The sequence below is a fragment of the Anomaloglossus baeobatrachus genome, chromosome 1, assembly GCF_048569485.1.
Source record: "Anomaloglossus baeobatrachus isolate aAnoBae1 chromosome 1, aAnoBae1.hap1, whole genome shotgun sequence".
Classification (NCBI taxonomy): domain Eukaryota; kingdom Metazoa; phylum Chordata; class Amphibia; order Anura; family Aromobatidae; genus Anomaloglossus; species Anomaloglossus baeobatrachus.
Genome location: NC_134353.1, coordinates 836,547,852 through 836,570,263, shown reverse-complemented (window position 1 = coordinate 836,570,263; position 22,412 = coordinate 836,547,852). Strand labels below are relative to the sequence as shown.

General features: G+C 40.6%; 1 protein-coding gene across 1 annotated transcript in view; it reads right to left on the bottom strand.

The window, feature by feature from the left end:
- EDIL3 (EGF like repeats and discoidin domains 3) overlaps window positions 1-22,412 on the bottom strand; it is a 1,135,698-nt gene that overhangs the window by 271,647 nt on the left and 841,639 nt on the right. The window contains exon 7 of the mRNA XM_075325131.1: window positions 11,331-11,475. Coding sequence (XP_075181246.1) covers window positions 11,331-11,475 — 145 coding nt within the window. The remainder of the gene's footprint in view (window positions 1-11,330; window positions 11,476-22,412) is intronic.

The window sequence follows — 22,412 nt, the reverse complement described above, 5'->3', positions numbered from 1 at the left end:
TCATTCTCTATATGACTGCAATCACTGCAATTGTTTTTCCTGGCTGCCCCAAAGAGGATGAATGGAGCTACATTCAAACATCTGACTTGTCACTTTATTTTAAAATGGGGATAAAAGTGACTTTTTCAGGGATAAAAGTTCCTGATTCTTCCGCTGGGTGCTATTTCCAATGGTCAGATTCTACCGATCAGTAAGTTATCTCCTACTTAAATTCTGGATTGGTGATAATTTGTTTTCATGAAAGAACCCCTGTAATTCAAACTACCATAATTCTACATCCCAGATATTGTGCGCACGTAGATGTATAGGAGCTTCTTATAAGAGGAGACTTTGTGCAGCAGGCCTTCATGGTAAAATAGCTGCTAGAAAACCACTGCTAAGGACAGACAACAAGCAGAAGAGACTTGTTTGGGCAAAAGAACACAAGGAATGGACATTAGACCAGTGGAAATCTGTGCTTTGGTCTGATGAGTCCAAATTTGAGAACTTTAGATTCAACCACAATGTCTTTGTAGAAAAAGTGAACAGATGGACTCTACATGCCTGGTTCCCACCGTGAAGCATGGAGGAGGTGTGATGGTGTGGGGATGCTTATCTGCTGACACTGTTGGGGATTTATTAAAAATTGAAGGCATACTAAACCAGCATGGCTACCACAGCATCTTGCAGCGGCATGCTATTCTATCCTGTTTGCGTTTAGTTGGACCATCATTTATTTTTCAACAGGACAATGACCCCAAACACACCTCCAGGCTATGTAAGGGCTATTTGACTAAGAAGGAGAGTGATGGGATGCTACGCCAGATGACCAGGCCTCTACAGTCACCAGACAAGAACCCAATCAAGATGGTTTGGGGTGAGCTGGACCGCAGGGTGAAGGCAAAAGGGCCAACAAGTGCAAAGCATCTCTGGGAACTCCTTCAAAACTGTTAGAAAACCATTTCCGGTGACTACCTCTTGAAGCTCATCAAGAGAATGCCAAGAGTGTGCAAAGCAGTAATTAAAGCAAAAGGTGGCTACTTTGAAGAACCTAGAATATAAGACACATTTTAAGTTGTTTCACACTTTTTTAAGTATTTCATTCTACATGTTTTCATTCATAGTTTTGATGTCTTCAATGTGAATCTACAACTTTTAGAATCATGAAAATAAAGAAAACTCTTTGAATGAGAAGGTGTGTCCAAACCTTTGGTCTCTACTGTATATATATATATATATATATATATATATATATATACACAAGTAAAATATATCTTTGTACCGTGTTAGCCAGTAGAGATAAAAAAATTGTTTAAAAGAACTGAGAGTCCTCAGTGGTTGATACCATTTAATGGCTGACTGAAAAGATGGTAATAATTGCAAGCTTTCGAGACTACTCAGGTCTCTTCATCAGGCATGGTATAACACAAAATCTGAAGAGTCACATATTTATACACAACAGGACTTAGAATAGTGCAGTAAAAAAAAAACAAAAAAACAAGTTATACAGTTAGGTCCAGAAATATTTGGACAGTGACACAAGTTTTGTTATTTTAGCTGTTTACAAAAACATGTTCAGAAATACAATTACATATATAATATGGGCTGAAAGTGCACACTCCCAGCTGCAATATGAGAGTTTTCACATCCAAATCGGAGAAAGGGTTTAGGAATCATAGCTCTGTAATGCATAGCCTCCTCTTTTTCAAGGGACCAAAAGTAATTGGACAAGGGACTCTAAGGGCTGCAATTAACTCTGAAGGCGTCTCCCTCGTTAACCTGTAATCAATGAAGTAGTTAAAAGGTCTGGGGTTGATTACAGGTGTGTGGTTTTGCATTTGGAAGCTGTTGCTGTGACCAGACAACATGCGGTCTAAGGAACTCTCAATTGAGGTGAAGCAGAACATCCTGAGGCTGAAAAAAAAGAAAAAATCCATCACAGAGATAGCAGACATGCTTGGAGTAGCAAAATCGACAGTCGGGTACATTCTGAGAAAAAAGGAATTGACTGGTGAGCTTGGGAACTCAAAAAGGCCTGGGCGTCCACGGATGACAACAGTGGTGGATGATCGCCGCATACTTTCTTTGGTGAAGAACAACCCGTTCACAACATCAACTGAAGTCCAGAACACTCTCAGTGAAGTAGGTGTATCTGTCTCTAAGTCAACAGTAAAGTGAAGACTCCATGAAAGTAAATACAAAGGGTTCACATCTAGATGCAAACCATTCATCAATTCCAAAAATAGACAGGCCAGAGTTAAATTTGCTGAAAAACACCTCATGAAGCCAGCTCAGTTCTGGAAAAGTATTCTATGGACAGATGAGACAAAGATCAACCTGTACCAGAATGATGGGAAGAAAAAAGTTTGGAGAAGAAAGGGAACGGCACATGATCCAAGGCACACCACATCCTCTGTAAAACATGGTGGAGGCAACGTGATGGCATTGGCATGCATGGCTTTCAATGGCACTGGGTCACTTGTGTTTATTGATGACATAACAGCAGACAAGAGTAGCCGGATGAATTCTGAAGTGTACTGGGATATACTTTCATCCCAGATTCAGCCAAATGCCGCAAAGTTGATCGGACGGCGCTTCATAGTACAGATGGACAATGACCCCAAGCATACAGCCAAAGCTACCCAGGAGTTCATGAGTGCAAAAAAGTGGAACATTCTGCAATGGCCAAGTCAATCACCAGATCTTAACCCAATTGAGCATGCATTTCACTTGCTCAAATCCAGACTTAAGACGGAAAGACCCACAAACAAGCAAGACCTGAAGGCTGTGGCTGTAAAGGCCTGGAAAAGCATTAAGAAGGAGGAAACCCAGTGTTTGGTGATGTCCATGGGTTCCAGACTTAAGGCAGTGATTGCCTCCAAAGGATTCCCAACAAAATATTGAAAATAAAAATATTTTGTTTGGGTTTGGTTTATTTGTCCAATTACTTTTGACCTCCTAAAATGTGGAGTGTTTCTAAAGAAATGTGTACAATTCCTACAATTTCTATCAGATATTTTTGTTCAAACCTTCAAATTAAACGTTACAATCTGCACTTGAATTCTGTTGTAGAGGTTTCATTTCAAATCCAATATGGTGGCATGCAGAGCCCAACTCGCAAAAATTGTGTCACTGTCCAAATATTTCTGGACCTAACTGTATAAAACAGAACTATCTCTATGGCGGGGGGGGGGGGGGGGGCAAACTGTTGTGGCTATAAATTTTGCTGCAGTTCAGTGTGAAAGTTTTATTGTCCTCTGATAAGGGTCTAGTCCAGGGCTGTGCCACGCTCGGATGGTCAGAGGAGCACATCTTTTAACTGATGTAAAAAGACATGAATCCATGAGACACATTCATTCCTACTCTGAATGTGTCAAAGGTCATCATAAGTTTGTACTCCCATAGTCTCCTATCTCTCTGAGACTTGAAATTTCCTTTCAATACCAGCAATTTCATGACCATGATGCTGTGGTCTGAGTTACAAAAATGTTTGGCCACAGGTAGATCCATCCTTTTTTCTCTAATTGTGTGGCGGTGAGAATTCATCCTTGTCCAGAGCTGTTGTCCGGTCTTCCCTACATACAGACCCCCAGTTGGACATTTGGTACATATAATTAAGTACACCACATTGGTTGTGGTGCAGCTGAAGGTACCTGGGATCTTGTAGTCCTGATGTGATCTGGGAATCTTTATCTTGTCCGTTGTCAATATTAATGGACAGGTCTTACATTTTTTCTGGTTGCAGGGAAATGTTTCTGTTGGTGTTGGAGAGGACAGGGAGCTTCTGACAATGATGCTTCTTAGATTTGGGGGCTGTCTAAAACACAGAAGTGGGGGGTCTGGAAAAATAGATTTTAACCGGGCATCTTTTTGCAGTAATGGTTGTAGTTTCCGTGCAGCTCCTCTAAACACCTCCAGATGTGGATTGTAGGTGACTACAAGAGGGACCTGGTTGTTTTCTTCTTTAGTTTTATAATGTAGGAAATGGATTCTTGATATTCTGGTGGCTCTTGTAATCTGGTTTTCAATTGTTCTTGGGTGGTAGCCTTGATTCAGAAAGGTCTTTCTGAGGTCCTCAAGGTGATTGGCTCTATCTGTACTGTTGGAACATATCCGATTGTACCTGATAGCCTGGCTGTATACAATAGAGTTTTTTATGTGTTTTGGATGAAAACTGTCCCATTTCAGGTATGTTGTACGGTTTATTGGCTTCTTGTACAGGGATTTCTCTATTTCATTGTTCCGTAGTTTAATGACGGTGTCCAAGAAGTTGATTTCCGTGCAGGAGTAGTTGAGTGTTAGGTTGGTGGTGAAACTGATTAAATTGGTCATGGAAGGTCTTCAGCTGCTGCCCAGACTCTGTCCAGATGATTAAAATATCGTCAATGTAAAGGTAGTAGGCCAGAGGCCTGATAGGACAAGAGGATAAAAAGTCACTCTCAAGCTTGGCCATGAAAAGATTTGCATATTGTGGTGCCATTTTGCTTCCCATTGCAGTCCCAGTCTCCTGTAGATATATGTCATTGTCAAATGCAAAGTAATTATGGGTGAGGATGAATTTTATAAGCTTCACCACAGAATTGGCATCAGTTCCTGTATTTTCCAGGAAAATTTTGCAAGCATTTAATCCATCCTGGTGTGGAATATTCGAGTACAAGGATTACACATCCACGGTAGCAAGGATGGTTCCCTCTGGAAGAGGACCTATTGCTGATAGTTATATATATATATATATATACCCACACAAAAGAAAAGTATACAAAAGGAAACAATAAAATTAAATTGATTGCATTCATGTACAGATGAGTCCTTTTTCACTTTATCTCTTTACTCATAATATACATAGGTGGGCCACCAATGTACCCACAGAAACAGAATTTTGCTATACATGTCATGGGATGTCTGAACTTTGTGTGTTCGTGTTACCACCCAGTGGTTGTGATGTGGACTTCAACATGTCGAGAGTGTTGCTAGCAATATTTGATAATAATTCTGTTGTTAGGCATTGGTATCTAAAACCAAAAGAAAAGAGTGGAGACATATTTTGGAAAATATTTTTAAAATGAAAAATAAAAATCAATTCCGATAACAGTTTGACTTGAAAAAAAATACTCATAATAAAACATTAGAAGTAAAAAAAGTCACTTTAACAAAGCGCCATTCCAAAATGTGAGACTTTGTTCTGGATATAGTAACTGGATATAGATCATGACAGTTAATGAAGTGAGTTGTTCTGAAGGTGAAGGTCTGACCTCTTTTCACAAGAATATTTGCTAAAGTCAGGGTGAAAATAGGCATTTTATCTTAGCAGCAGATAGGACATGATGATTTTAGATGTAACTTTTATTGGCAAGTTAAGCAGACAGTAATTGTTTCCTTTCAAGACTTCTTAGGCCTATGCCTACATGATTGATGGAGTGATCTACAGAGCCTTGAAAGCTTGCAATCACTGTATAGAAAGCCAAAAAAAGTATATTATTTTCACTCCAATTTCCCCTAATATATCTATGTGAAAACTGCTTTCTTGTACTCACTATATTTTTTTTCTCCTTAAACTATATCCCTGAGTAACTCAGAGACATTTTTTCAAGAACTACTAAATTTGGCAGAAGTCTAACGGAAAATGATTTGAGAAAATCATTGTTGCTTCAGTAAGTGCGATATGGATGTCTAGCCAAAAGCTAGGAATAATTGCAACAACTGGCAAAGTCAAACATAGTTATGTTTGTTATCAAATAGTCATTTCTTCTCATTAGGAGTATTATCTGAAACAATATTTTATATGAGTCTACCATCATATACAGCATGTGAAATAAGTATTGAACACATTACCAACTTTCTAAGTAAATATATTTCTAAAGGTGCTATTGGCATGAATTTCTTACCATATGTTGGTAACAAACCATCCAATCCTCACAGGCGAAGAAATTAAACCACCGATGAACATAAATTATACAGTATGACACAGGGAAAAATAATTGAACACGCTTACTGAAACTTATTAAATATTTTACTTAAAAGGCTTTGTTGATGTTGACAGATTCAAGCCGCCTCCTGTAAGGAGAAACTATTTGCATGCATTGCTCATGTTTGAGTTTGACCATTCTTTCACACAAACACTCTTCAAATCCTGCAGGTTCAGTGGGCTGATTCTATGAACTCTTAACTTTAGTTCCTTCCATAAGTTTGTGATTGTATTCAGGTCAGGTGATTGACTTTGGCCATTCAACCAGCTTTATTTTCTTTCTCTGAAACCAATAGAGATTTTTTTTAGATGTTTCATTTGAAGATTTTTATAAGGAAGGTCTGGGTACTTTTGTTCATTCATCCTTCCCTCAATTATATGATGTTTGCTACGGCCCCTTACCATGATTTTCCCTCCTTCAAACTTCACTGTTCGTATGGTGTTTTTGGGGTGATATGCAGTGCCTTTTTTCCTCCAAACATGGTGTGTATTATGGTATCCAACTATATTCTCTCAGTAATTCATAGGTTTGTCTAAATGTTGTTGAACAAATTTAAAATGCTATTGAACATGTTTTTGTTCAGCAATGAAGTCTTGTGTGGTGAGCAGCCATGGAGGTTGAGTGCATTACTTATTGTTTTCTTTGAAAGAATTGTACCTGCTGATTCCAGGTCTTTCTGTAGTTCTCCACAGGTGGCCATTGAATTTTAGACAACTATTCCGATAATTATTTCACTCTTCTGTCTGAAATCTTGTGGGGTGGACTTTATAATGGCCTGTTTATGGTGAAATGATATTTTTTTCCTCTTCCAAAGTATGACCACAACAATGCTTACTGGAACCTTCATTAGTTTAGAAATTCTTCTATAACCATCATGTCATCAGTATATTTTGCTACAGTAAGGGTGAAATGTCTTGAGACAACTCACTAGTTTTGCCCATCATGGGATGTTTCTTGTGTAGTATTTTGGTAATGAGATACCTTTCTATAGGCACTCAGTTGAACCAGCTTATAGTATTTTTCCACAAGTGACAGGATTGCTTTCTAATTAATGATAGAGTTCAACTGGTGTCATGACTTTCCATGGCTTTTTACACCTCTTTCTTCCTGTGTTCAATACTTTTTTTCCTGTTTCATGTCTGATTATTAGTTACAAGTGAAAAGGTTTTGGTACCATGTTAACCAGTTGAGAACCTTCAATAATGTCTCATTATTGCACATAACTTACTTTATGGACAACTATGGCTTCATTTCTTTTCCTGTGTGGATTGATGGGTTGTTACCGATATCTGGTGAAAAATTCATGTCAACAGCACCTTTAGAAATATATTTACTTAGAAAATTGGTGACGTGTTTAATACTTAATTCACCTGCTGTATATCTTCAATGATTAAGTAGGATTACAGAAGTGTTAAGGCACTTAAATTTATGTAATAAAAAAGGAAATCCACCTTGTGCTACCTCATTTATTTTCAAGATGAGATTTCAATAAGGTATTTAAAAGCTGTCATATTATACCAAATCAAATTCTTAGGATTTGGCATTAATGTTTTACAGCTGAAGGACCATGCAAAACAATGGGACCAATTGGGTGACTAGCCCTACTGTGCCTCACTGCGGATCTTGACGAGATGGGCACCGGATGCCTAAGCTTACCTACTGCTTACAGTACTAAGGCTCTAGCCGCAATGTGGCTCACCAGCTCTGCTGTGGCTGTAAAGCTATTGTTACGGGGGGACTGGCAGATCAGGATAAGGTGGTAAATATCCCAATGGCCATTCGGGGCCCACCGTGCTCCAGATAACAACGGAGCTGCTGGCAGTCCGAAGGTTAGGCGGAGAATACAGAGCTGGGTGGCTCTGAAATAATAGGGGCCTGATCCAAGTTAAGTAACACTTGAATCAGGAGACTGTGAACCCTGTTAGCATCACAGGGTCCACTCACCCAGCCCAGGAATTCCCTGTTGACTGCACAGGAGACCTGGGAACCGGTCACATGTGTAGGGACACATCAGACCGGACGACAACCAAGTTAGTGTTTCGTGTACCTTTGGCACTACACTAACCACGTGTGCAGGGAACATGTCAGGCCGGGTAGTGATGCCCCCTGATGAAGGCTTTCATGCTGAAACATGTGTAGGGACGGACGCCAGCACCAGCAGGAGGAGATGTCACTAGGTAATTCATCATTAGATCTGGTTTACTGATATACCTTTATATACTACTTTATAATAATTTGCTGTCTGTACTTCATTGTTTTGTCTTGCTCTAACTCAATTGGAGTCTTTCTAATGCACACTTGTGCTTTATATTTATCTTTATTTAATCTTTGGTAGCATGGAGTAGGGCTATCTACAGCTTTGTACAGCCATATCTTTCATTGTATATCTCGCCCCTGCTGTTTTTGTTGGTGTCTCTTAGTCACCTGTTTTTACCTTGTTTTAATTCACTTCAAAAAAATTTACATTTAATTGGCTATTTGTTTTTGTATCTTTGGTAATTTCAATTGTTGCTTTGCACATACCCGGGGCCACTTTTCCCTTTGCATTACTATGATTGGGATTAATTGATATATTTTTACATCCTTTTGAACTATTTCCCCTTTGTTTTGGCAATTTTGGTCATTTTAGTGGTGACCAGGTAGCGTTGACCGGAAGACCGCCACGAAAGCACTCTGTTGGTGTATGACACGTCAGACCGAGCGATCCCCTGATTAGCGTTTCTGGCCACCAGGGCTCTCAACTGGCCACGTGTGTACAGGACATGTCAGGCCAGGTGGTCACACCAGTAGCATTGACTGGGAAGCCGATATGAGGAGGATAGGTGGCGCAGCAGCCGCAGCCCAGTTGACTCCACTGGGCTGCACTGGCAGGACTGTATGGTAGGAGGTGGAAGCCCGGAGCCTGACCCTAACGTGCTGAGCCACGGGTGTCTTGGCGTGACAAGCACCGGATGCCTAACCCTGCCTACCGCTTCCAATCTATGGCTTATGCCGTAATGAGGCTCTAACATGGAGGTGTGCTCTGTCTGAGCAAATTTGAAGACTGCGCACCTTCATGTTGTCTCCAGCCCCTTTTATAACCTGGGTCTGCCCCAAACCCAGGGTGGACCACAATGGCACCTCCAGGGTCCAATAGCGGAGTGCCACGTCATCAGCGACATCACAAGCGGCCTAACCAGAACCGCCACAACACTGCTGACCTCATGTCTGCCACGCCCCAAACACCTCACCAGTTATTGTCTGACGACCAATGGTGAGGTGCCGTGTCATAGGGGCGGGCCTCCGCGAGCCAGTCCAGAGTTGCCACATCATCAGGACACTTGATGTGTGTCAGCCTGATAGAGCCTGCTATCTCACGGACATGCCCAGTGAGGTCCTTACCAGACCTAGCCTCTGATGCACTAAGTGCCTGAGCATGCTCAGTAGCCTGAACAACAGTCTCAGAAATCAGACTATCTGCCCGAGTATGCTCAGTAGGCACAACACAGGACTTAGACATGGCACGATGTCCAAGTACCTGTGCAAAAAGGCTTTTCCTAAGTGTAGGATCATGCTCAGTAGCCTGAACTGAAGATCAGGCTCAGGAATGGCACAGTCAGGATGAGCATACTCACTAGGTGAAACACTGGACTTTAGCTCTGGCTCTGGTAAATCGGCACACACATGCACACTAGCCATATCTCCACACTTAGACGTGGAGGAGGAAGCGGCTAGCTGGACGACCCGAGGCACAGCCAAAAATGGCAGCCGGCACGATTAAATGTATATCTTTAATATCTTTATACAAGATGCAGCAAGGCCCATTAAATGTAATGTAGGCCTTTTAAGCTAGGGTCTCCCTTCCTGTGTGGTGCACTTATATAGTGCTGGGCAGCCCACCTTGTCTAATAGTATGGGCTGTAAGCCAGACACTGTGCACCTACATGTATGAACGGCATCCTATACAAGCCATTTGTGTGTAATTTTAATACTAAACAATCACCCCCTCCATGGATTGGTAGTGTGAGTGGTTGCTACATCAGTGTTTTGCACCTGTTGCCTCCATTTTTATTAAGGCGTTTTGCTGCACCCTGTGAGTGCATTTGTTTCTGTGGCCCGGGCAGGTAAACTTTATTGCCCTTTCTTGCTGTGAATTTTTCTGATTTTTGGGGGAAATGTAATTCCTCTTTTTGTAGTTTAGCTTTTGATTTAATTTTGCATTAGATCTTTGCTTCATCTTCAGTTTCAATCCACTTCCATAATAAATGGTATTTATTTCCTATAACTATAGTACTGATCATCGAAATATTGAGGCGGATGCAGGCACTGGTATCCTAGTATAAGGACAAGCGCTGCCTTTGAGGTGAAATGTCATGACCTTGATAGTGAAAATAAAGCAGTAAACCAATTAACTTAGCAAGTCTATGGCTGATAACTTGGGCGGCTTTGAAATTGGGTGTCAGGAATGAGAGACAACAAAAAGCTAATTTGCTGAAGTACCTTTATTAAGCCTTCTGTTCACCTCACCGAATCCTGATACACTTGAATCGGGAAGATTAATGCAGCAGATTTTCAATTGTGTGTCATTTTTGTGTGGCTCTGGAAGGCCAGAAATCATTTAACGCAAATTGTTTTGCTGTATCACACTTGAACTCAGCGACCGCCACTTATACAATAAGAGTAGCCATCTAAAACGTTACCTGTAAATGGATTTACCGCCTGCTCTAGGAGAGGGGAAAAAAGCTGAAATTGCTTTACTGCGTTAGAGGCAATATGTCTAAGATAATATGTGACAAAGGGGTCAAACTTTAGGTTTTGTTCGCCAAACTTTGGAGGTGGGTCAATGAGCTGGGTCACGTATCTGTTTGCAGGAGCTGCGGCACATGGAAGGGTAAGAGTTTAGCATTTAAACCATGAAGCACATTATCCGGCTGATGTTTACTATTCAGTCTTAGTGAATGATGCGGCATGGAAGGAAATGGGAATAAAAGGAAATAAAAGCTGATAGAAAATAAACATTCCCATCATATATCATCTCATTTGTTAGCATTTTCTTATAAAAATCCTGACAACACAATAGAGCGAGAAAGAAAGATAAATCGTAAAAATAAACAGGGGCAATCTAGCAGCTTCAAGCATCTTATCGTCGCCGAAAATAAATATGGACGATCTGTCAGCTTCAGACATTTTTTAACCTTTGGCTGCAAATATTCTACTTCTCATATGTATTCTCTAAGCTCTAGCATCTCTACACAGTGTTTCATTCTGTCACACCAGCAGCCCACCAGACATCTGCTTGCCTATTTTCTCATTCTACTGTGCAGAATGCATAAAAATAGGAATTACTTCAGAGTGTGGGATACAAAGGATGAGCGATGCTTTCAATCACAGTTCATTTAGACCAACCTGATAGTTCACATCCGAGAAGTTCCATCCTTAGAGTACAATGGCGTCTGCAAACTTGAGGATATAGCCGGATGTACTGGGCTTCAATGGGTGGCGTGAAAGAATTGGCATAGGGTGTGTTGTTGTCGACATTTCCTCGAAACACCTATGATACAATATAGAGTACAGTTCAGAACGGGAATCCCTTGTCTAACATCTATATGTCCACTTATTTTATAGTTCATTTACTTTCCTGTTTATTGTCACCTGTCCATAAACCTTTATGACCTTTAAAGTATTAATGAATTTAAAGAAAATACATACATTATCAGCGGGAAGCTTAAAGAAATAATGCAGCTTTTTATAACTGTTGGGCTATCCTTAAGAAAACCATAAATATTACATCAGTGGCGGCTCAACTCTATGCACCAACTTGTAAGGAGGCAGAAAAGTGAGAAACTCCCTCAGCTAAATACACTGTGTGCAGAATTATTAGGCAAATGAGTATTTTGATCACCTGATAAGTTTTATACATGTTGTCCTACTCCAAGCTGTATAGGCTTGAGAGCCAACTACCAATTAAGTAAATCAGGTGATGTGCATCTCAGTAATGAGGAGGGGTGTGGTGTAATCACATCAACACCCTATATAAGGTGTGCTTAATTATTAGGCAACTTCCTTTCCTTTGGAAAAATGGGTCAAAAGAGAGAATTGACGGGCTCTGAAAAGTCCAAAATTGTGAGATGTCCTGCAGAGGGATGCAGCAGTCTTGAAATTGCCAAACGTTTGAAGCATGGTCACCGAACAATCAAGCGTTTCATGGCAAATAGCCAACAGGGTCGCAAGAAGCGTGTTGGGCAAAAAAGGCGCAAAATAACTGCCCATGAATTGAGGAAAATCAAGCGTGAAGCTGCCAAGATGCTATGAGTGTAATGTGGACAAGTGTGCCCAGTGCAAGTGAGGCAGGTATCCCATATTTCCATGTGTGTGGACTTCTGAATGTCTGGGGCATAAGGCTCAGAGCTGGTGGTAAGGACACCCTTCCATATAATGGTGGGAGACAAGAAATCGCTGGGAGGAAGAGTCAATGAGCCCAGAGCTGAGAGAGTGTAAGATTTTAGTGCCAGTGACTCTGAAGGTAGTGCGAACCTAGTGAGGGAAATGGAACTAGTAAAGTTTATTATAAAGTGAAATGGAACCAGTGAAGTGTATTGTAATGTGAAATGGAATACCAACCTTTGTAGTACCAAAGCTTTTGATGTAGCCTAAGGAAAAAGAATGCTGTAAAATGAGGCGTACCTTACAGAATTTATTTAAGTGCAGCGCTCGTAGTATCAATTTGTTGAAAGTACTGTGCATAACGTTTAGTAAAAGACTGTTAAAAAAAGAACTCAGAGTCTGTGTCGGTATCTCCTCTGCAGAAAGGTCCTAGACTGTTAAATAACCTGAAACAAGGTATGACTTGCATCCTGGAAGACCAAACACCTAGTCAGAACCACCATAAACAAGAAACCCCTTGCTCTGTGGGGATGGCCGGGGCATGGACTACTGGAGGGATTCCCTCACCCGTGACCACCACCCCAAGTTACCCTTACAATAAATGGCTGACCTGAGGAATCAAGAGGACTGGCTTCCCAGAGGAAACAAGAGGATTGAATGACCAAAGGAATTGAAAGGACTAGCTGACCAGAGGAATCAAGAGGATAGGCTGACCAAAGTAGTTGAGAGAATTGGCTGACTAGAGACTTCGAGAGGTCCCACTGAACAGAGAAATTGTGACTACCACCCCAAGTCATCATTACAATTACTGGCTAACCAGAGAAAGCCAGATGACAAGCTGACCAAAGAGCAGATAAATGTAACCCAGATGACTTCAAAACCAGATAGGGAATACAGACAATCGTGTGAGCTTTAACCTGAGGTGTATATTACGATATACAGGGGGCCAGGGTTGTGCTTTATGAGACAGGAGGTGGCCAGAGTAGAGTTTCGCAGAGGAGACTAATCAGTAAGAGAATTGTGGCCTAACAAAGTAGCAGCACTGACACTCGTTAGGGTCTGTACTGAGATCACCGTAGTAGACTTATTGCCCAAGTGACAACAATAATAACAACCCAACAAACTCTGATGTGCTACAGACTAAGGTATAAGATGGAGACACCATGGTAATTGGTAGGTGTTTATTTACTTACATCATAATAGTCTATTGTTAAAATTGTTATAGTAACCTTCATATTAGGAATCAATATGTCTATAGTGTAAATTATACTGTGCACCATTCCTATAATTTGTTACCTTCCTGGACACTGTAACCTAACTACCTAAATTGTTCATGTTAAGTAAATAAATAATCTTTGATGCAAGTTACCAATGCGTCTTCATCTTCTGCACCGTTGCATCCTTGCACTTCTTTACTTGACTGCTTATACTAACTTGCACAATGCTGTACTTTTCATTGGTATTGGTATTACATCAATTTTGGTTAAAACTAAAATAAACAGTAAACAGGAACAGAAATTATGGCATTGTGGAGGAATAATCAATGTATGAAATGGGGAGCCTGTACCTCTCATCAGAGTATTGCAGCCCCACAAACAACTCATTGGTAGAGTCACAATATAAGTGAATCTTACTGATTTAACTTTGCTGATGTATCCTAGGGCATCAATTTTAAAGACCTAGGGACTGCATAATACAGACAGCTACTGCCCATGTGTACTAATAGAGCTAGGATGTTGTAAAGAGGTGATCATAAAATAGGTGTCTACTGCTATTTAAGAACATCTCTCTCTCTGTCGGACCTAGAATAATGACTGGCATGTAGTCTACAGCTACTCAACACTACTGAAGAAGGTACGCTGAAACGTACGTTGGGGAAGGTGACGCACGTGTACATCGGACATCCTACAGGTAATTTGTGCAATCATTTCACATCATTCTTATTTTGATTGGCGATTTGTGGGGTCTACCAGGGATTTTAGTTTACACCACACATGTTATTTAATTAATGAATAGAATATATTTAAATACACTTTTTTGTTTATGTGTTGTAGTATTGTCCAGGATTTATTTTGGTGCTATATGTACGTATTTTTAATTTTTGCAGCACTTTTTTTGATTGATTAGTGGATTCCTTGCATGTTATTTTCAATTTTGTACGGTGTCTCTGGTTTTTGTAGCTACCAATTCAGCTATTATTATATGAAATACTTGATTGTGCACTATTATCTGGTATTATTTTATTTCGTACGTCATCTATAGATATTACATTGTGTTCATGTGGTTTTTACCTGTATCTGTTTTTTCTTATATTTATCAATAAACATTTGTGATTTATTCATACCAGACCTCATGTCGATTTTTCTTTTTAGGTGAACTTAGCTACTCAACAAGAAAAGAGTGGCTAAATAAACCTTTGCTCAGTAATTACAGCTGTTACTGGAGAAACAGTATGCAGATGCTAACTTGTCAACCACATTTATTCTTTATGCAGAAGTATAACAGGGCATCTACCTTCATGTCCTTTAGAGTACTAATGCAGTGTATCATAGTGTGATCTCTTAATCTTTCAGTTACCAGAGCCTGAGTTCTTCTGTTACCTCTGCAAACACCAGACATTCAAATGAATCTAGTATTCAAATGTAATCAATACATTTGCTATTACTATATAATAAAGGCAGCCATGCACCTTTCTTAGCATTTGGCCAAGAGTGCATTTGACCTAGAATTATTCTTCAAGCCTTCCATATATAAATATATATATATATATACATATATATATATATATATATATATAATACATATATATATATATATATATATATATATATATATATATATATATATCTACAGTTAGGTCCAGAAATATTTGGACAGTGACACAATTTTCGCGAGTTGGGCTCTGCATGCCACCACATTGGATTTGAAATGAAACCTCTACAACAGAATTCAAGTGCAGATTGTAATGTTTAATTTCAAGGTTTGAACAAAATTGTCTGATAGAAATTGTAGGAATTGTACACATTTCTTTACAAACACTCCACATTTTAGGAGGTCAAAAGTAATTGGACAAATAAACCAAACCCAAACAAAATATTTTTATTTTCAATATTTTGTTGCGAATCCTTTGGAGGCAATCACTGCCTTAAGTCTGGAACCCATGGACATCACCAAACGCTGGGTTTCCTCCTTCTTAATGCTTTGCCAGGCCTTTACAGCCGCAGCCTTCAGGTCTTGCTTGTTTGTGGGTCTTTCCGTCTTAAGTCTGGATTTGAGCAAGTGAAATGCATGCTCAATTGGGTTAAGATCTGGTGATTGACTTGGCCATTGCAGAATGTTCCACTTTTTTGCACTCATGAACTCCTGGGTAGCTTTGGCTGTATGCTTGGGGTCATTGTCCATCTGTACTATGAAGCGCCTTCCGATCAACTTTACGGCATTTGGCTGAATCTGGGCTGAAAGTATATCCTGGTACACTTCAGAATTCATCCGGCTACTCTTGTCTGCTGTTATGTCATCAATAAACACAAGTGACCCAGTGCCATTGAAAGCCATGCATGCCCATGCCATCACGTTGCCTCCACCATGTTTTACAGAGGATGTGGTGTGCCTTGGATCATGTGCCGTTCCCTTTCTTCTCCAAACTTTTTTCTTCACATCATTCTGGTACAGGTTGATCTTTGTCTCATCTGTCCATAGAATAGTTTTCCAGAACTGAGCTGGCTTCATGAGGTGTTTTTCAGCAAATTTAACTCTGGCCTGTCTATTCTTGGAATTGATTAATGGTTTGCATCTAGATGTGAACCCTTTGTATTTACTTTCATGGAGTCTTCTCTTTACAGTTGACTTAGAGACAGATACACCTACTTCACTGAGAGTGTTCTGGACTTCAGTTGATGTTGTGAACGGGTTCTTCTTCACCAAAGAAAGTATGCGGTGATCATCCACCACTGTTGTCATCCGTGGACGCCCAGGCCTTTTTGAGTTCCCAAGCTCACCAGTCAATTCCTTTTTTCTCAGAATGTACCCGACTGTTGATTTTGCTACTCCAAGCATGTCTGCTATCTCTCTGATGGATTTTTTCTTTTTTTCCAGCCTCAGGATGTTCTGCTTCACCTCAATTGAGAGTTCCTTAGACCGCATGTTGTCTGGTCACAGCAACAGCTTCCAAATGCAAAACCACACACCTGTAATCAACCCCAGACCTTTTAACTACTTCATTGATTACAGGTTAACGAGGGAGACGCCTTCAGAGTTAATTGCAGCCCTTAGAGTCCCTTGTCCAATTACTTTTGGTCCCTTGAAAAAGAAGAGGCTATGCATTACAGAGCTATGATTCCTAAACCCTTTCTCCGATTTGGATGTGAAAACTCTCATATTGCAGCTGGGAGTGTGAACTTTCAGCCCATATTATATATACAATTGTATTTCTGAACATGTTTTTGTAAACAGCTAAAATAACAAAACTTGTGTCACTGTCCAAATATTTCTGGACCTAACTGTATATATATATATATATATATATATATATATATATATATATATATATATACATATATATATATATATATATATATATATATATATATATATATATATATATATATATATATATATGTTACATTTTTAATGGGGAAAGGATAATAATTGTAGGAGAGATCTGATGGTAGCCTATCTTCCTTGAGAAAAAAAAATGAAGGTACTGGAAATTCAATATTGCCATTCCTTGAATTTCTCCAATAGCTACACTACAGTTCAAAAGTTTAGGGTCACTTAGATATGTCCTTATTTTTGAAAGAAAAGCACATTTTTTTCAATGAAGCTAACATTAAAGTAAACAGAAATACACTCCTATACATTGCTAATCTGATAAATGACTATTCTAGCTGCAAACGTCTGGTTTTGAATGCAATATCTACATAGGTGTATAGAGGCCCATTTCCAACAACAACCTAAGGCTAATGAATGTTTTGAAAACCCTTGAAAACCCTTGTACAAGTATGTTAGCACAGCTGAAAACAGTTTTGCTGATTAGAGAAGCCATAAAACTAACCTTCCTTTGAGCTAGTTGAGAATCTGGAGCATTACATTTGTTGGTTCCATTAAAATCTCAAAATAGCCAGAAAAAGAGAACTTTCATGTGAGACTTGACAGTGTATTCTTGTTCTCAGAAATGAAGGATATTCCGTGCGAGAAATTGCCAAGAAACTGAAGATTTCCTACAACAGTGTGTACTACTCCATTCAGAGGAGAGCACAAACAGGCTCTAACCAGAGTAGAAAGAGAAGTGGGAGGCCCCGCTGCACAACTGAGCAGCAGGACAAGTACATTAGAGTCTCTAGTTTGAGAAATCGATTCCTCACAGGTCCTCAACTGGCAGCTTCTTTAAATAGTATCCACAAAATGCCAAAGTCAATGTCTACAGTGAAGAGGCGACTCCGAGATGCTGGCCTTCAGGGCAGAGTGGCAAAGAAAAAGCCATATCTGAGACTGGCTAACAAAAGTAGAAGATTAATATGGACAAAAGAACACACACACTGGACAAAGGAAGATTGGAAAAAAGTGTTATGGACAGACAAATCAAAGTTTGAGGTGTTTGGCTCACACAGAGGAACATTTGTGAGACGCAAAACAACTGAACAGATGCTGGAAAAGTGCTTGACGCCTTCTATCAAGCATGGTGGAGGTAATGTGATGGTCTGGGGTTGATTTGGTGCTGGTAAAGTGGGAGATTTGTACAATGTATAAAGGATTTTGAATAAGGAAGGCTGTCACTCCATTTTGCAACGCCATGCCATACCCTGTGGACAGCGCTTAATTGGAGCAAATTTTTTCTTACAACAGGACAATGACCCAAAGCACACCTCCAAATTATGCATGAACTATTTAGGGAAGAAGCAGGCAGCTGGTATTCTATTTGTAATGGAGTGGCCAGCCCTGTGATCAGATCTCAACCCTATTGAACTGTTGTGGGAGCAGCTTGACCGTATGGTACGCAAAAAGTGCCCATCAAGCCCATGCAACTTGTGGGAGGGGCTTCTGGAAGCATGGGGTGAAATATCTCTCCAGATTACTTTAGCAAATTAACAGCTAGAATGCGAAAGGTCTGCAAAGCTGTAATTGCTGCAAAGGAGCATTCTGTCACGAAAGCAAAGTTTGAAGGAGTGTTACGGTTGCTGCGAGCACTGGAGACTATGTCCAGATTTCTTGCTACTGCACATGTGCGAGCGCTGGAGACTAAGTCCAGATTTCTTGCTACTGCACATGTGCGAGCGCTGGAGACTAAGTCCAGATTTCTTGCTACTGCACATGTGCGAGCGCCGGAGACTAAGTCCAATCTTGGAGCCATTGCACATGTGCGGGTGACATCATCGCTGACACGAGGTCACATGTCTCTGACACCTTCTATGCCGATTGGTCGCTGGTCATGTGCTTGTGACGTCTTGCTCGGTGATAGGCCAGCATGACGTCACTCCTGTCGTTCTGGCAGCGGATTGGCTCTGGTGTCCTCCATCTTGGATGAGGCACAGAGTCTATATAAGACCCTGACACATGCCGCATGGTGCTCAGTCCTCTTGGTTCATGCATATGAGTAGACGCTCTGTGCGCGTTCCTCTAGGCATTCCTCTGTCTATGCTAGGTGAGCGCTACCGGCAGGGTAGCGTTCTTATACCTTACAGCTTCGGCTGCTGTCCGTATCCTTACCTCTTAGGGGAGCGGACATAGGCAGGTGCCTGAGGCACATGGTCTGGCTGGGCCTTGTGATTCTACTCGTAGGTGGACGTTGCCACTAGGGTAACGTTCCTTATACTGCGTCTGGCAGTTGTTCGTATCCTCGCACACTAGGGGAGCGAACAGAGGTAGGAGCTTTGTGCGGCTTACGCTGCTGTTCGTCTCTTTTGCACCACTAGAAGAGCGGACCTAGGCAGGTGCCATATCTAGTGGTTCGTGTCCTCGCACACTAGTGGAGCGAACGCAGGTAGGAGCTTTGTGCGGCTTATGCTGCTGTTCGTCTCTTTTGCACCACTAGAAGAGCGGACCTAGGTAGGTGCCATTTCGCACACATTGCCTTTGTCTCTGTGATTATTAACAGAGATCATTCCACACACCCTCCAAGTAAGGGAGGAATTGCTTTACTTACTTATTATATTTACTTACTTATTATATCCTTCTGTGAGTTAACAGAGGTATTGCACTCTGCCATAGTCTGCAGCAAAGTCTTTGCACGGTGGACCCTGACTGTCTGATACTCCTTTCGGTTATTATCAGACAGCCCCCCGTAACAAGGAGAAAATTATTATTTCAAGTAAAAATGATTATTTCTAACCTTGTCAATGTCTGGACTATATTTTCTAGTCATTATACAAATCATTTGATAAATAAAAGTATGATTTTTCATGGAAAAATGAATGACCCCAAAAATCCCCACGCCTTGGCTGCTATCAGTGAGATTATTAATGGTTGTTCGAGGAATGGTCTGCAGGATTGAAAGCACTTGGGCACATAAATCAGCAAGTTCTCCTGCTTATATACATGTGGTTTAAAGAGCTAATAACATTTTTACTAGTTTGCATAATGAAATTACTTTTACATTTTTCAAGATTCACAGGACCTGTTTTTTTAATTATTGTCACACTATCTTTTTTTATTTTCTTATTTGCCTTTATTGTGCTATATTAGTAATGAAATTAGGGTCCACTAAAGATCCACTAAAATACATTTTAAACTTTGTTAATTTTTCCAAGTCAATTATTTCTATATATTGGAAACTTATATTACATTGGAAGACATATCAAATCAATTTGGATTGGCAGCAGCTTTTTTGTTAAAAAAAACAACTGTATTTTAATCAATCAATTTAAAGTGAACCTGTCAGGTCCAATATGCACCCAGAACCACGAGCAGTTCTGGGTGTATATTGCTAATCCCTGCCTAACCGTCCCTGTATACATTAGCAGCGATAAAGGGATTTTTATTAAAAGTATTTCCAAAGATCTTTTATTATATGCTAATGAGCGAAGAAACTAGTCCCTTGGGTGTTGCTTCCCTTGCTAGTCGGCTCCATTAGCATGCTAACATGCCAATGAATATGCAGCATCAGAGGATGATCTCACTCGCCTGTGTGCTGCCATCGTCACCCGAGGCTAGATTTCGGCTCAGTGTGCATAACCTCGGAGTTTCAGTCATGTGCACTATGAAGCCGAGTGTACGCTTCCTGGATTCAAACTGAAGTAGTGTTGATGACCAAAAGTCCGGGATAATGTGAACTTAGTCGAAATCCAGTGTCAGGGGGCAATGGCAGCAGAGAGGTGAGTGAGATCATCCTCTGATGCTGCTCATTCATTTGCATGTTAGCAGGCCCACAGGAGTGTACAAAGATACTAATTGAGCCGACTATCCAGGAGAACTAACGGCCAGGGGACTAGTCACCGGCCTCATTAACATACGGTAAAAGATCTTTAGAAATACTTTTTCTAAAGATCTCTTTATGCATGCTGCTAGATACTGGGACAGTTAGGCAGGGATTAACACTATGCACCCAGAACTGATCGTGGTTCTGGGTGCATATTGGACCTGACAGGTTCCCTTTAAATTATTTCACACATTGCGACCTCTCAAAAATCTTAAAAAACCTTTGGGGGAGGATTTCAATATTTAAATACTTAAAAAAAAAAAAAAAAAAAAAGATTCCCCTGTAACATATGGATATTAGCCCCAGTTGGGGGTAAATTTAACTTCCTGCCTGCAGAGCATAGCTGACTGGGTTTCATAAGAGAAATAGCAAGTGCCTACAAATATGTTTAAAACTTAACCTCTATTAAAAAATTAAAAGAACACCACTCTCCTGCCGAGAGCTCTGTGCATCAGCCAATAACAAAATCTAAAGGGCAAGCATGTGACAATATCCACCTTCTTAAAACAGCAATGTCACATCTACAGCCCTAGCTTGACCAGATCACTCAGATCAAATCAAGCAATATTTATCCCTATTTTTGTAGGCACTCGCTATTTCTCTTGTTTATCCCTATAATTGTCTAATCCGGTTATAGTATTGGGTTTCATAAGACTCAGCAGTAGAGATGAGCCACCCCCCTAGAGTTCGAGTTCGGTTCGGTTCGTCAAACGGGGTCCCGTTCGATGAACCATTCGACGAACCGTTCGTCGAACCTCTCAAACAATGGGAAGCATTGGTAGATTTGCATCAAGCACATTCCAAGATACGCCAGACTTAACTGTCCCCAGGATGACACCGGGGTAGATAGCAAAGTCTTTGCTGAACCATTACTTATTCATCTTGGCTCGTCTTTAAAAACACCGCATGGGGACTCCAGGCAGAGTCTCCTTTTTTTTTTCAAAAAATTGGGCCCCACAGACCCCACTTCAGTGGCATCACTTGTGCCCTAGTTGCAAACAGGATGTTTTGATTTGCATCAAGCACATTAAAAAATACACCAGCTTTAACTGTCCCCAGGATGACACCGGGGTAGGTAGCAAAGTCCTTGCTAAACCAAGACTTGGTCATCTTGGCTCATTTTTAAAAACACAGCAAGTGGACTCTAAGCAGAGTCTCCCTTTTTTTTTTAAATTTTGCCACACACACCACTTCAGTGGCATCACTTGTGCCCCAGTTGCAAACTGGATGTGTTGAATTGCATCAAGCACATTCAAAAATACGTCAGCCTTAACTGTCCCCAGGATTACACCGGGGAAGGTCTAGCAAAGTCTTTGCTGATCCCAGATCTGTTCATCTTGGAACATTTTTAAAAACAAAGCAAGCAAGGGTTACTCCAAGCAGAGTCTCCATTTTTTCCAAAAATTGGGCCACACAGACACCCCTTCAGTGTCATCACTTGTGCCCCTGTTGTACACTTCACAGGTACATTTGCATCAAGCACATTCAAAAATACGCCATCCTTAACTGTCCCCAGGATGACACCGGGGTAGGTAGCAAAGTCCTTGCTGAACCAAGACTTGTTCATATTGGCTCATTTTTAAAATCACCGCAAGGGGACTCCAAGCAGAGTCTCTCTTTTTTTTTCAAAAATTGGGCCCCACAGACACCACTTCAGTGGCATCACTTGTGCCCTAGTTGCAAACTGGATG